Raw genomic sequence first — 15,273 nt, 5'->3', positions numbered from 1 at the left:
GTTGCTCTTTGAGGCTTAAGACCTCGCCATGAATTGGTAGATGAGATGAATTAATTGAAAGGATACCAGATCTTACGTACATATCAATTGACTGCCTCTGATGTTTTATGGGTGACACAACTGGAGAGTTACCTCACACAGCCATCTGATCCAAACTGCTCTGTTTTGATCTCTTCATTTTCTTAATTCCACCTATATAGATACAACTGTCAATTAGCATCATATGACTTTCTAACAACAATAGAGTCCAAAATGAGACGTGTACATATTAATATGATTATCACATCTAGCACTGATAGACGGATATTAATTTTCTGTATTGCTGAGGTTGATTAATCTGTTTGTCAGCATGCCAAATCTTATCTATTCATTTATTTTATTCATAAACAAACTCTTATGGAAGCTCTTTTACTACAACATGCATGGCTGCTCATGATTGATAACTTCACTTCCTTGCACATAAATATGTTACATGCCTGTGCAGCAGATGGTGCTATGGAGCAGGGAAAGACATCCACGATATGAATAATGACAAAAGAGACATATTACAAACTACACTCTTACTCTGATTGTAAACTACACCTGTGTTTGTTTGGGGGGAGAAGGTTGTAATAATGTATAAACCACAATCCTTATCATTCACTGCTTACTGACAGGAATCACGCAGGAAATGATAATATAGACACCTTAATGTTATCAAGTTGATCTTTATTTGTGATTTGTTTTATTTTTGATTCTGTCTGAAAAAACAAAAATAGTGGTGCATCAGTTATCATAAGCTGCTAGTTGTCAACCCAAAATTTGAGGGAGAAAACTTGAAGAAATGAGGAAGAGCTCATGTAAAGAATGACAGTTTGATTGTGTGGAGCACTGTTAGACATACTAACAATGTGTTAAAAATATTTACCACAGATGCACAATTATTGCCCAATGAGGTTGCATCATCTGAGTTTGCACAACCTTTTAGTTTAAACAACTTGCATTTATGGAAGAAATTTGAAAGAACAAAGTTGTTTGATGATGAAAGAAAATAATAAAACTGTCTGGAAGTTAAGTTAACACGTTAAGTGTTTGATTTACTTACAACAAACAAGAACAAAACCCTTAACTCATTGGACTCATTTACTAGCATATTTCTATTCAGTCATGGTAAATGGACTTGTACTTGTATAGCGCTTTTCTAGTCTAACTGACCACTCAAAGCGCTTCACTACATGCCGCATTCACCCCACTTATACAGCACGTCTTAAGATACACATAACTACGTGCTTTCTAATCATTCACACACATTCATACCCCAGTGATACACTGGGAGGCAACGTGGGGTTCAGTGTCTTGCCCAAGGACGCTTCGACATGTATCCTGGGGAAGCCAGAGTCGAACCACCGACCTTCTTTAGTGGGCGACTGCTCTTCCTCCTGAGCTACAGCCGTCATGTGTCCAATCTTAGAACTGCCCTTTCTGTCCTGCCTGTCTCATCCCGAGAGCATGTTGAAAGGCGTGCTCTCGGGACGGTTAGATGGAAAAACTTGAGGTTACCTCCACTTCAGCTGCATCTCTCAGAGGAGGGAGGCAAGGTCAACAGCCGGTTTGTCTTTGAGATTATCTCTGATCTGTCTGGGCAACATCCTTGATCACCATCAACTCCTGCTCCTGCATCACGTAAGTCACAGCTTCATGTGAATTGTAATGACATGATAACTCATCGTTATCTTTTACTACAAGGAAGTTTATTCTATTCCAGGTGAATATAAATACATTTGTCCGATTAGTACTGGGGATGGGGACAAACAGAGGAGAGGAAACACACTTAGCCCAGCTCAGTTGTGGTGTAACATTTGGCTTTTTTTAGAACCACAGTGATAAACTACATTTTGGTTACATAATTGAGGAACTAGAATCATGAGGCTCACAGGACATGCAAGCACTTGTGTGGAAGGGTGATTCTACGCTTTAACCTTGTTGCACTTAAAATTGTAGGAATATCTGATCTTCAAATGTAACCCTTTCAAGAATGTTAGATACATTTCAGGCAGTTTTTAATTGTTTACTATACATTGTTTGTTTACTGTATCCAGTTTCTAAGAAATATCCTTAAGCAGAGGTAATGGGCAATTAATAAAAGCACATAGAATTACTGCTTGTGTCTTGCAGAGGGCAGAGGTCTCTGCTTATTAAAAATGACAATCTAAGGTGTTATTTGCTGTACCACATATATTCTAATAATAAAGTAATGTGGCATATGTTGTGACACCTGTGACTATTCTGAGAAAATGTATGTGTCATGTGATTTATACGTGCCCGTCTAGGTACATTTCCAAAATGTAATGCTACTAAAGCTACTTGTTGGAAGGCCGTGATTGTTAGTTTAGTTTATGGTGTCAGAGAATTATTGTGGTCGCAAGTCATAATTACTAAAATCAACTGTTATGTTGTACAAGAATTCACTGTGGTTTGGTTGGTGAAGCAAAAATGCAACTTTTGATTATGCTGAACAGTCATGTTCATTCTCACAGCAAACCACAACCTCACTTCCAAATGGGTTTCTGCATTAATAATTCTGCGAGCATATCGACCAAATGACCATTATTACTTCTGCAAAGGGTTGTACTTGATTTCACTGGTGTGCCCAATATTAATATTACTATAACAATACTAAATATATTTTGTGCTAACGTAGTGCAAAAGTTAGTACATTCACTATGTTATATTAGTCAGCCATTCAGTCAGTGCGGTTACATGTGGGCAATCGGATCGGATTAATGGCTAAATTACAACAAGATTGAGTCATTCAGCTCATGTAACAAGCTTAATCCGACAAGAAATAGAATCGGATCGGGTTACTTGCGATCGAATTAAGACCCCGAGATAACTCGATCCGATTGCCCACTTAACGTGCCTGGAGACGACAGTGGATCGGTGATGAAGACGTCAACCGGAAGTGGCTCTATTAGCCATAGTTGAAATGGGTACAGCGCTGCCTATGTACTGCGGTATTGCATGCTTTGTGCCAGTGATTCAATTCATTCACCGCCATGTAACAAAGGATAATTACCCTTGCTTAGATAAGGAGCATAACCCAACTATAGCTATAATCGAGTTAATCTCATCATGTAAACCCATTGAGTGTCAGTGCAACAAACTACAACATCCTTACACAGCCAGGTTGAAGATGTATAACACATTCTATATGCAGCATGTCATTTTTACAGCTCTTTGGTCATGTATCTGCTTTAAGCGTGTATGTGTCCCCATAACCACACCCCTGCTACGCTGAAAGAAAGTGTGCACTTCAGCATGTTCCATTGACCACCGCAGTACTGCAAGCCTTTGCACATCCACAGTTCCAGAATGCCTGGTAGAACAACAGACGAGGACTGTGGCGCAGCAGCCTCATATCCCAGATTCCCCACCCCTCCATCCCCCAACACCGCCCCCCACCACCTCCCCCCTCTTCCCTGAACCCCAAAATACTCCCATGTAGTTCAATGTGAACGAGTCACGTGGCTTTGGGCCCATCAGCTCAAGTGCATTTGTTCTATGCTGATTGTTTTAAAGGATTTTGCCTCCATCAACAGAAAATTGGAGGGGATAACCTTTTGGAATTCAGCCTAGAGCTTCCTCTTTGACGTTTTGCTCACTCCTGGCTTGTACTCTCTCTCACTCTTTCCCTGAGGAAAGGCTAATACTTAAGAGGATTGATTTATCCTGAGGAATTCTGGTAGGACAATATGGAGTGCTTTATTTATGTTTACCTCTTTTTTCATGGCTAATGTCACTTTGTGTGAATAGGGAGTGAAAATAATTAATTTCATGTCATTGCATGCTAAAGTGTGTCTCATGCATGTGGTCCCTGAAGGCCTTTTCTATATTCCAGTCACAAACTTTCACGACTTTAGTCCACACTATTTACATGCAGTGTGCCTATTTTGTATACATTTGTCAGATTTTTCTCTTTAGCGTCTCCATTTCCGTAATTCACTTGGAGATAATTTTACTTCATACAAGTTACATTTCTAAACATTGCTCTCAAGAAATTACAGTCTTGTTCCAGCCCGACTGTGTGGATAGGGAAATATGTAAATGTACAGGAACATATGTTCACACTGGAAATCAGATGAGGTACTGCGTGGTGCCACTGACAGCTCAGAGCAGCAAGCTTAAACAAATATTTGATATCCATATTTACTTGCCAGTCTAATTTTTTTTCCAGCCATCACTTCCTCTTAAAGGATTGTATGATTTCTGGACGCTGACTATGTTGATATTTTCTGATTAGGGTTTTCTTGTTTGTGGTTGGCATGATAAGTTTTTGTAAGCCAGTGACTTACGTGACAGAGTCTGAGTTTTACTTTCACAGCAAACTGCGTACTCAAAGTAAAATGCGATGCATATTTATATATAGACTTAAACACCCCCATGAATCTTCAGGCAGCATCTCTCTTGAGAAAGGAACTTTAAACGCTGACTCTAATAAAAGATGAAGTGTTGGTCTAATATTAATATGACAACCATAGATAAATTGATAATGTAATGACACGCACACACACATACACATGTGCACACACACACAAACAAACACACATAAACTGTAGGAAGGGTTCCTCTCTATTGTTGAGGGGATACAAGCGTATTCAGCTCTGTTACCAAGAGTTGAAGTCATGCTTAGAGTTCTTTCTGATTAGCTAGATTTTGGGTTAAATCTAAACGAATGGCTTGTCCTTTTGACAACAACACAACGGCAGTAACCAACACAGCAGACAGACTGACTCCTGTCACTTCAGTCCCTTCCCAACAGAATAAACTTTCACACAAAAGCTGCAAAGCTTGCTATAGAAAATGCATAAGCTCATAATAACATCACTTGTACCACTGATTTCTATCTTCTTTCTTTTTGGCACAGTGCACAAAGCCTTGGCTGACGTCATAGTTTCACTCATGATGTACAGTTTCATGGGAGGGGGCCTGTTTTGTGCCATCGTGGGGAACATCTTGTTGGTGGTGTCCACAGCCACAGACTACTGGATGCAGTACCGTCTGTCTGGCAGCTTTGCCCATCAGGGCCTGTGGAGATACTGCATGTCTGGTAAATGCTACATGCAGACTGACAGCATTGGTAAGTAGGGAAGTATAAAGTGGGTGAATGGGGAAAAATAAATCAAACTGAGACTTATGGAAACATGCAGATTTGATCAACATTCAGACTGTTGCACAGTTGCTGTGACCACCATTATTATCACAACCCACACCTGAAGGGCCACAAATAGCTGTAGTAACCTCTATGCTATACAGTACACAGTAACCTGTTGTAACAAACTTAAAAAATTGTGTAAGATAGTTGCTGAGACATTTTAGTCTGGACCAGAAAAGTTAAACTGACTGACATGTCTCTCGTTTAGCCATAGCTTGATTGACATGGAATGAAAACAGTGTTGTACATAAGTTCTCCCTGTTAAAGAAAATATAAAAAAAATGTACACTACATATTTGGAGTCTGAAGAAACAAAAGTATCACTGTTAACTTTTCTCAAACCTCCTACCTAACAATTTCAAACATAACTTTAACACTTAGTCTTGATGGGTGCAGGCCTTCTGTGAGTTTCAACACTCCTTAATACTAATGTAAGAGCTGCTGCTGTCGCCACATAACGGAAGTTGTTTCTATTATAGAGAAGTTTCTCTGACATGAAATAGAAAATGCATGAAAACCAAAGTCAAATGCCAGAAAATTGTTCCTAAATACTACTTTTGCACTTCATTGTCTGTCATAAGCAACATGACCCACATTAAAAAAATGGGAAATAGATTAAAAATCAGCAAGTTTTCAAATGTCATTTCATGCATTTAAAATGAAACTGCATATAAAAGAAAAGCAAAGGTTTGTAATTTGGTTGCTTTCAGCACATAGCTTCATTAGGTTTTTCTCTTTCTCTTGATTTCTCATCCTTAGCCTATTGGAATGCCACTCGTGCTTTCATGATCCTGTCTGCCATGTCATGCTTTGCGGGCATCATTGCAGGAATCCTGTCTTTCGCTCACTTTTCTGCTTTTGAGAGGTTCAATCGCTCATTTGCAGCTGGAATCATGTTCTTTGTTTCAAGTGAGTAATGTATTTGCTAACTGATCAATGCCAAATTCAATTAGCTTTCTACTCCATATTTGTGCTAAATGTATACTGTATGATCACTTAATTTGGTAATGTACTGGTACTGGCATAGTGCCACTATTGCCAGGGTAATATCCAAATGAAATTACCTTTTATTTTAAGGATATGTATTTATCATGTTACTCACTCTCTACCAAACCAGCTCTCTTTGTTCTGCTTGCAATGGCCATTTACACTGGGGTAACGGTGAACTTCCTGGGCAAGCGTTTTGGTGACTGGCGTTTCTCATGGTCCTACATACTAGGATGGGTGGCACTGCTCATGACCTTCTTTGCAGGTTTGTACACAGCTTCCAGAAATTTAGAAGACAGACACAATATTCCAGATATAGAACAGCTTGGTCTGGGGAAAAAAATATATATATATATCACAGAACAGGAAAGAAACTTTTGTCACTTGAACATTTATTCATATACATTTTTGCTATAAGTTTTTGCTGTTATGATGTTGTGTTACAGTCTCATCATTTGCACTTACAATATCACGTGCACACAGTTAAAAAAGATAAAAGAAAAAAGGGAACATTTAATGTGCAATAGTTTTCTGTGGTGAAATGATCTTATTATTAAGCTGCACTAATTGTGGTTATGAACACCACACCTCTTTTCAGCTACTTTTGTTGTTGTTTTGCAGGTATATTTTACATGTGTGCCTACAGAATGCATGAGTGCAGAAGAGTGGCAGGCCCACGTTAAAGAAAATGGGAAATAGCAAGTCAAAACTCAGAAGAATATAACACTTTCAAAACCAATCTTCATCCTGGAAATTATTAAAATTTGGAAATTTGCATATCTACTACACATGACTATTGTTTTTTTTTCATGTACAAGAGGAAGCAACAGTTTGGAGTGGGATACAAAGTCCATCTGAAAAGTTGAAGATCACTCTCAGGAAGAAGGGGGATATAATATATTTCAAAGGTGTTGTTCGTAAAATGAACTTTTTTGTATGTCAATATTTGACAGTATGACAGTATTTGACATTATGGCAGTATTTAAGTGCTCACATACATTATTGAAAGTCTGTTTTACTCTTAGCCTGAGCTAGTGCCCTGCCCATGCTGCAGCTTTGCAGCATTAAGCCCATGCTTCCTGAAAACTGATTTTTTGTTGTTGCATTGGAAGATGGAGGAGGAAAAGTAGAAAATGATGGGGTCGATACAAGTGTTGAAGGTGCTAAGCAGCAAGGTGTAATACCTCCACTCTGGACTCTTGCCTTCAAAGTAACCCAGTAAATGAGATAAGTTGTATGGCAGAACACAAATGAGGAACACAGCAAGAGTACCCAAGGCCATGCCAATAGCCTTCTTCTTCTGCATCTGGGATATCCTGGGTCGGCTGTACAGAATCACTATCAGGCGCAAGTAGCAGAAAATAGAAATCACAAGAGGGAAAAGGCAGAGCACAAAGAAAAACTCCAAACGCACTGGAAGGAGGACCTCCAACTGCTTTTCAGTGAAGTTTTCATAGCAAACACTGGAGTTTTCGGGGGCCAGGGATGGGTGGTGCTGGATAATGAAAGTGATACTGCAGTGCATTAAAGAGATTATCCAGATAACAGCACTTATAACAATTGGGTACACAGGTTTATGTAGCTTATGATATGTTATGGGGAAGGCCACTCCTATGTAGCGCACCACACTGACTGACATCAGCAGCAAGGAGCTGGTGTAGATTGTGGAGAAAAAGGTGAAGGCGGTGATGGAGCACATGAAGTTTGGCAGGTTCCATTTCATTCCTGATGCTGCTTCATGCATCTTCAGTGGAAGGATTATCAAGAAGAGCAGGTCAGACACGGTCAGATTGAGTAGCAGTATGTCTGTTGGAAGAGGCTTGCAGTAGATCTTGACACTAAAACCATAGAGTGCCAGGAGGTTGGAAGGAAAGCCAATCAGGAAGGAAATGATGTAGCCTGAGAGAAGAACCTCATTTTTCACAACTGACTCCATTACTGACCTAAAGCAAGAAAAAAAAAATTAAACATCAATCAAAATGTATGCAATAGAGACAATAAAAAAAAGGTTTTAAAAAAAAACCTCAATTATTAAACCAAAAAGAGCCACAACTGGAGCCTGTCATTTGTTTTAAAATAAGTCAAATTAACATCTTAATTAACATTAACATCAGCAATACTGTAAATAATCTTAAAACTTCATGTTTGTCATCCCATTTCTATTTTACTTGAGAACGATTAAGGTTAGGAAAGCATATGGATTTTTACAACTCCTATTATATCAATATCTACAATGTTTGTTTTATAAGATGAAATTATTTACTCACATATAAGCAAAGGTTTAAACTTGTTAAGACTTAAAATGAAAGCCGAAACTCTGTCCAGTCTCATCAGACATTCACTTCATGTCTTCGGAGTTCAAAGATTAGCTGATATAAAACCATTGAAGGCGGAAACAGCAGGTCATACTGTAACCTTGTGACACAGTTGTATTTAACCCATACTGTGCAGTAAGCATACTCAGTCTGGTTAATATTAACTAAAATGCAAAATACATCTTGACTTCCGTGGAAACATTCTGTGATCACGGATCATTGGATTTTGTCTGGGCATTAGCAGCATTTTTTATAAGTTATACCTATGTATTTTTAAAATCTTAATTATTTACTCACTTTTACAAATACATTCAGTTCAGAAAACTCCTGTCTGGGCTTAAGTTCACAGTGACAGTGGTTCAACAGCAGGGTGAACAATAGCTGTACCTGTAGCTTAAGCCTACAGATCTATTCATGGTTGTGTGCATATAAGCTGTGAATTATATTTGGATTTCCCTTTGGTCTCATTAAGCATCAGTCAACACTGCAACAGGAAATAAACATAGCCCTACGTGTGTTTATACGTTGCTGTGTCCTTTTACAGAACTATATACTGAAGTCTGAATGCCTCTTAAAGTAACTGTGGATGAGTCTGACAAAGCTGTGACTAAAACTGAAAGCACATAACAGAGCAATACTGTACATTTTGGAGATGGAAGTGAAATTGAACCTACTGTGTGATATTTGCAGTGGGGGTTTTCTAATCAGTAACAAGATAGTCATCCAAGATGCAATGTACATTCTATGGGAAGTCAAATGTCACGTATCAAAAGTTTTTGAATGACTGAGTAACAGAAGAAGTTTAAAACTATGCTCAATAAGAAAAGGCAAAACAATCCAGAAGAACAGAGGCAAACATTTAGATATTAAATGTTTGATCTGAGAATTAGATCCATTTAATCTGATCTGTGCAAAGACAATAAATCCATTGATCCATCTTGACATTATTCACTTTACCTCTGCCAGCATCTGTATTCCACCATTCTTGTGGTTAGGTGTTGAATTATTTTGGTGCTGCTGAAGCCCCGCTGATCTCCGCATATCTTCCACAAAATCATTGTCATAAACACTGGAAAGTCTGTCCTCCTCAGCGTTTCTCTCAGGTCTATGTAGTTTTGGCTCTGAGTCTTCATCTTGTGCTCTAATTGCAAGAGAATATCAGTATAATGATGTCATAAACTCTTATTGTCCTGAGACTAAAACTCCAGGCAAAGCTAAAACTCACCTCCTGGAAGGGACATATCTTTGAAATTCGACATGGGCTGCAGATTGTTGTGACCTTAAAGAAAGAAACAAAAGTATGTTTAAATTAAAAAAAAATCTTTACCAAATATTCATCAAATGTTCAACGAGATAGCTCAGTTCCATATTTTTCACACAATCTTGACTATCTTTACATAAACACAATCCATGACATGAAACAAGAATACAAACCTGTTTCTGGGATATTTTCTGTGAATAAATGGAACACATCCCAACAGCAAAACACTTCCCAGGAGCAGTAAGCATATTATCCAAATGAACGAAGAAGCTGGAAACAAAGCTTTATCAGTAAATATAAAACACACAAATAATATTAATCATGCTGTGCTCAGCCTGTGTTAACATACACATCTTTGACGAGTTGTCTGTCTGACAAAGCGTGGAACAGCTGTATATCTCTTTGGTGTCACTGCCAAACTGATTCCAGGCAGTGCATGATACATTAGTCGGGATGTTTATGGCCAAATGTATTTCTCCAGACGCTACATTTTTCCTTATAAAGGACATAGAGGGGAATAAGGATGGGAAAGTATCATTTCCATCAATAATCCAGGTAATAGAGGCATTAGGAGAGGCCTCAGCAAGGCAGACACACTTCATAACATTTCCCTTCTGGCTGCAGGAGGATTCAGGTTGGATTATAGGGGCATCTAGAAAGAGGGGATAAAAAGATATTGCTATTTAATACATAATAAAACAACACTCTGTCATCAAGCTAAATGTATATATAAAATGCCACATAATATCCCTAAATTGAATCCTGGTTGAATGTGATGTGATGCAGATACTGGAAAAGCTTGGGCTGAGATGAGTGCAGTGATCAAGATTTATCAGGTTTCATAGCAAATGAGTATTTCACAAGGTTTGCACCCATCCACCATTTACACAGGCAAATGTTCATTTCGGTGACAATAAAGTGTCAGGATCTTTGAGTGTTTTTGTGTTTTTCTGGTTTAGTTTTGTATTCTTGTTTCTAGTCTTAGTTTCCTTGAGTTTCATTGTCATTTCCTGTTTCCCTCAGTTCCCCCTTAGTCTCCAGTTCCACACCCATCTCCAGTGTTAATTATCCTCAGGTGTCTTTGATCAGTAATCACTCCCTCCACAGCATTTAGTCTCCTGCTTTCCTCTCGTTCTTTGTCAGATCCACACAGTCAGTCTTGCTGACACCCCCATAGTATAATCATTGTGTATTCTCAAGTTTTTGCAGAGTTCAGTTTAGTTTTTTCCTCTTTTGCATTTTCTAGTTTTTTTGCCACTGTGCGCAACTGCCATTGCCCTGGTAAACATAAACCTTTGACTGATTCATAAGGATGCATTAATATGAATATTAACAGTTCTTTGAAAATGTCTGACAACATCCTGCACCCAAATACATAGTTTGGCCACCTTTGTGGGCTGTTTTTGCCAATATGTTTTTCAATATTGGCATTATGGAGTTAGTTGATTTCCATATATGTTAGGCTATTTTTACCTTGACTTGGCTTTTGACTCCCCAGCTACCAGTCAGCTTTTTTCTGTTCCTAAATATTCACAAAATCTGGTGTAGTTGTACAAATATCATAGAAATATATTCTATTCTAGGGCTTCTTTTCTGTAGAAGCAGTTCTGGTGGTTCCTCAGCATGAAAACTGCTACCAACCAAAGGCCATTTTATTTGTTTGGAACTTGAGGTGAGGTTTTGTTTAACTTTTTTCTCAGCAGTGGTTCTTCATATTAATTACTCCTTCTCCTGTGTAGTTTTGATCCAAATATCAGTCAAAGCAGCACTTATGCACAGCGTTTGGATATTACTTCATAGGTATCCCTGCTCTCTCTTTAATATTAAGAATATTTCCTTCAGCATGATCGAGTTTTTTTAAATTCTGTTTTTGCTCATTAGCAAGAACATGGTTGCACAAAATCTTTATGTGAATGTTTGCATTGATTAGCACAGAAATTTAAAAAATTATCTTTTACATTGAACATCCAGATCCACCCAGTTGGACTGCCCTGCTCCAATGTCATTGTGAGCCATGCAGGACAGAGAGGTATCTCGTGTGATGTTGTGGAATGATGTTGTTTTCTCAGTTGAATTTATTTGACTGTTCTTGCCCATCTGTCGTCTGATCCACGAGTACATGTGCGGGTCAGGGTTACTGTCAGTAGCACACTCTATAGTGACGCTGTCACCCTCCATCACCTCTTCTTTTTCTGGGATCAGCGTCACAGAGGCAGGTTTATCTGTGGACACAGATAAGATCATAAAGCTCTCTGATATGAGCTGATGAGTAAATGCTCTGTCATGTACTGTATTTTGAATGGGCACAATTGCTTTTGCTTACAGAAAACATTGAGGGTTATTTGTTGACTTTCTGTGATTAAGGTTTTGAACTGTGCAGAACATCTAATTTTGCTGTTATGCACTTGGCGTGTTACTTTTCCATGCAGCGACACTCCGTGTAGCCATTGTCCCTGTGCTTTTGTGTTGAAACCTGTTGAAGTGGAGTTTTCCAGAACTGGACTCCTAGTCCAGTGAAGTAAAGGAGGTGACACGGGACAGGAGTGTTTTATGCTGCAGTTGGCTTCAAAAATCCCCCCTTCCACTAGCTGCCTCTGAACAGAGATTATAGGAGTTCTTCTCTCTAATAGTGAAAAAAAAAAAATGACAATAGAAGAAATAAAAATGAGAAAAACTTTTGGGGAATCTCCTGTTTACCACTTTTTGTTTATCCTTCATACTCATTTAGGTGCTACATTATATATATATTTTTAAATACCGAGCAAGCCTCGGATTTAATGTAACCCCCTAAATTTACCTACCGACAAAGATTGTAATGGTTTGTTGATGGAATTTCTGCGTCCTTTCAGAATCTGGGTTGATCCACACATAAACTTGTAGGTTGTTGTCAGCTGGCTTCACATTGTCAATCTTCAGAGTGCAGTTTCCCTCTGCAGATTTACCCACCACTGAGGTACGTCCTCTGAACTGGGCTTCCACGCTATTAAGATGATGTCCATCGTACACGACAGGATAATTTATATTATGGTACTTGTACCAGATGACTCGAGAATGAGGTTGTGTCTTACATGGCACCACAATACAGCTTCCTTCCACTGCAGTAATTGTTGTGGGTACACTGATGATCCAGCTTGTCACCTGCTGGACAGCTTGAATGAAAGAGGAAAAGGAAGGAAGGATGATGTTATAGAAGACAGCAAATAAGAGTTGTGGTTGTACTGTTTTAAAATGCTGATTGAGGTGATGAAAAAGAAAATTAAATCTGACACACATCTAGAAACTATGACGCACAGAGAGATGTTACTTTGAGCAATAAACAACAAAAAGACTTTTCTGCAACATTTACAGCCATTCCCTAGATCAAAATTACAGGAAAAAAAAAAACTTTCTCAGAAACAAACTTTGACATGACACCAGAGGTATAGAAGCTGTTTTATCAGTAGCCATTGTCTTACATTCAAATATTCCAATTGTGTTGAATAATTACATGTATAAAAATAAGCTGTACAATACTGTACATGAATGCTAAATAAATTGTTTATGATTATTCATATATTACCAAATATTCAAACATTAGGAATAACAAACAGTGTTAGAGTTTGCTCTAATCTCTTGTTTGAATGTAAGAAGAATTGTGTTGTCCTGATGCTTGCTTTTGTCATTTAAAAGCCAAATCAAAATGTTGTTTTGTTATCTTTTCTATCCACGATTAAAATATTAATATTCACGAAGTTGAATATTACCAGTAAAGAAGCTTAGCAGTTGAAGCAGATGAACAGCTTCCATGAGGGTTGTTGTCTCACCATTCAGTAAATCACCACTGAATTCCTGAAAAACAACAGCTTAGGAAATATCTTTGCCACTAGATCATAATGATTTTGGATAATATAATTTCTTCATAACTTTGATGTTATATGGCACAGGAAAGTTTAATATGTTCAACGACATGTTCAGAAAGTTGCTACGTTGCTCCTAATCATGTAGAGAAATGTTTTTATCTTACACTGCAAGGCCTAAAGTATTTACGAGCACTGGTTTCCAATAAAGGTTTTCATTTTTTTAAATTAAAACTTAAGATTTATACCATAGTCCCATTATTTTGTCAGAAATTGTGTATAATGTATGTAGAAGAGAGCTTACCTGGCCAGATGAGCTGCTGCATGAATGTGTCTGTGATGGACAACTTGTCGATTATTTTTTTCAAGTCAACCCTTTAACCACAAGCTAATCCCCTCTACACCCTCTCTGTTCTGTTCAGTCTCAAAGAGGAAACTTGCTGAACCCATTTAAAGCAGTCAGTATGAATGATGACAAAGTTTCAAAGAAAGGCTCTTAAGTTTATAGTTTCCAAAACAGTCCACCGTTGGGTACATTATGCATTATAAGCTGTAGCAAGAGTAAGACGCATTCAAAATACATACAGTTAATTATAGAAAGGTGCTTTCAGAAATAATGCCAAATACTTTCTCTTTCAGAGCTTATGTCCACGTACTGCTTTTTTTTCTCTGAGTGCTGGTGCCTTTTTTAAAAATTGCTCCGAATGAGTAGATCATATGTGGCGACAAGCACCACCCAGCATAGCAACAAGCTTTTTTTTTGTTTGCCTCCTTGTTTTTTGTGGAACTGCTCTGAGTGCGTCAGACTACAATTAGTCCATCTTAAAAACGTTGCTTAAATAAACTTCAAATAGGCCTGCAACAAGGCCTTTTTTTGATAGCATCTCTTATACAATCTGACTGATGTCTCCAACTGTGTCCAACCTCTATCTGCATTACAGCTTTAAGTTGAGAAACTCATTCAGTCGTCAGTATGAGGACAAATATCCTCCATTCTCCACTTATGAATGTGAAATAAGCAATGTTTAACAAAATATATTTGGAAAAATAGGTGTAAATAATACAAATTAAAGGATTAGAATAATGCTGAAACAGTGAAACAGTTAGGTGTGCTGTCATAATATTGTTTTCAAAGAAATAATAAAAAGAAAGTGCTGTGTCAGAGTGCTTTGCTTGCAGCAAGCACCTCCAAGCACCCTAACAGTGCTTTTTGGTATAGAAAAGCACTATGTGGATCTTGCAAGGAGATCTTACATGCACACTTTGACACTTTAAAATGGCACTAAACAAAGTCCATTTAGAATGGTCCTGACTCCCAGGATGATATTCAGCAGGTTACAATGTATCACTGCTTAGAAACTGAAATGCATATTGGGTATTTTAAGCTATAGTGGCTGAAATTTAGAGATACTATTGTAAAGCGAAATAAAAATCCAATAATGTTTCCTAATGCAGATCTTATTCAGATTTAACAGTAACATTCACAACACTAAACAGACCTAGTCCTGCTGAGGTTTGAAGGCTGTTAACACAGAATTGTCAATGAGAAGCTCTCATTTGGATTGAATCTAGCTCAGCTAAATGGCATGCAGTTGTTTAAAGGTTCCACGTATTATTAACTGTCAGGATCTGTGTTTTTTCTGTGTCTATGTGTGTTGTTGGACTGGGTGGCTGCCTCCTCCT

General features: G+C 38.1%; 3 protein-coding genes across 3 annotated transcripts; 1 reads left to right on the top strand and 2 right to left on the bottom strand.

The window, feature by feature from the left end:
* The first annotated feature begins 4,935 nt into the window (after positions 1–4,935).
* On the top strand, positions 4,936–6,956 carry lim2.5 (lens intrinsic membrane protein 2.5). Its single transcript, XM_072393243.1, has 4 exons — positions 4,936–5,116; positions 5,951–6,100; positions 6,309–6,443; positions 6,800–6,956. The coding sequence occupies exons 1-4, from the start codon at positions 4,939–4,941 to the stop codon at positions 6,859–6,861; spliced, it is 525 nt and encodes a 174-aa protein (XP_072249344.1). The 5' UTR covers positions 4,936–4,938; the 3' UTR covers positions 6,862–6,956.
* Positions 6,957–7,136: 180 nt separating this feature from the next.
* Positions 7,137–8,152, bottom strand: LOC140315642 (free fatty acid receptor 2). Its single transcript, XM_072393242.1, has one exon. It carries the CDS (start codon positions 8,112–8,114, stop codon positions 7,200–7,202), a length of 915 nt encoding a protein of 304 aa, XP_072249343.1. The 5' UTR covers positions 8,115–8,152; the 3' UTR covers positions 7,137–7,199.
* A 1,023-nt stretch (positions 8,153–9,175) lies between these two features.
* On the bottom strand, positions 9,176–13,914 carry LOC140315641 (B-cell receptor CD22-like). The gene is made up of 10 exons (XM_072393241.1): positions 13,895–13,914; positions 13,498–13,582; positions 12,556–12,903; positions 12,078–12,377; positions 11,713–11,976; positions 10,104–10,406; positions 9,928–10,024; positions 9,719–9,772; positions 9,451–9,634; positions 9,176–9,235 (listed from the first exon to the last, which is right to left on the bottom strand). The coding sequence occupies exons 2-10, from the start codon at positions 13,538–13,540 to the stop codon at positions 9,194–9,196; spliced, it is 1,635 nt and encodes a 544-aa protein (XP_072249342.1). The 5' UTR covers positions 13,541–13,582; positions 13,895–13,914; the 3' UTR covers positions 9,176–9,193.
* Positions 13,915–15,273: the final 1,359 nt, after the last annotated feature.

The sequence above is a fragment of the Leuresthes tenuis genome, unplaced genomic scaffold, assembly GCF_036924035.1.
Source record: "Leuresthes tenuis unplaced genomic scaffold, fLeuTen1.0.hap1 SCAF_10, whole genome shotgun sequence".
In the NCBI taxonomy this organism is placed as follows: Eukaryota; Metazoa; Chordata; class Actinopteri; order Atheriniformes; family Atherinopsidae; genus Leuresthes; species Leuresthes tenuis.
Note: the sequence above shows the minus strand (reverse complement) of the source record. Positions and strands in the feature narration are given on the sequence as shown.

Excerpts from the sequence above, each read along its gene's own strand:
- lim2.5 (XM_072393243.1), top strand. The coding sequence starts at position 4,939 with ATGATGTACAGTTTCATGGGAGGGGGCCTGTTTTGTGCCATCGTGGGG. Across the intron at positions 5,117-5,950 it reads CATGCAGACTGACAGCATTG|CCTATTGGAATGCCACTCGT; the intron begins GTAAGTAGGGAA and ends TCTCATCCTTAG. Across the intron at positions 6,444-6,799 it reads GCTCATGACCTTCTTTGCAG|GTATATTTTACATGTGTGCC; the intron begins GTTTGTACACAG and ends GTTGTTTTGCAG.
- LOC140315642 (XM_072393242.1), bottom strand. The coding sequence starts at position 8,114 with ATGGAGTCAGTTGTGAAAAATGAGGTTCTTCTCTCAGGCTACATCATT.
- LOC140315641 (XM_072393241.1), bottom strand. The coding sequence starts at position 13,540 with ATGGAAGCTGTTCATCTGCTTCAACTGCTAAGCTTCTTTACTG. Across the intron at positions 12,904-13,497 it reads ACTGCTAAGCTTCTTTACTG|CTGTCCAGCAGGTGACAAGC; the intron begins GTAATATTCAAC and ends CTTTCATTCAAG. Across the intron at positions 11,977-12,077 it reads AATAACCCTCAATGTTTTCT|ATAAACCTGCCTCTGTGACG; the intron begins GTAAGCAAAAGC and ends CTGTGTCCACAG.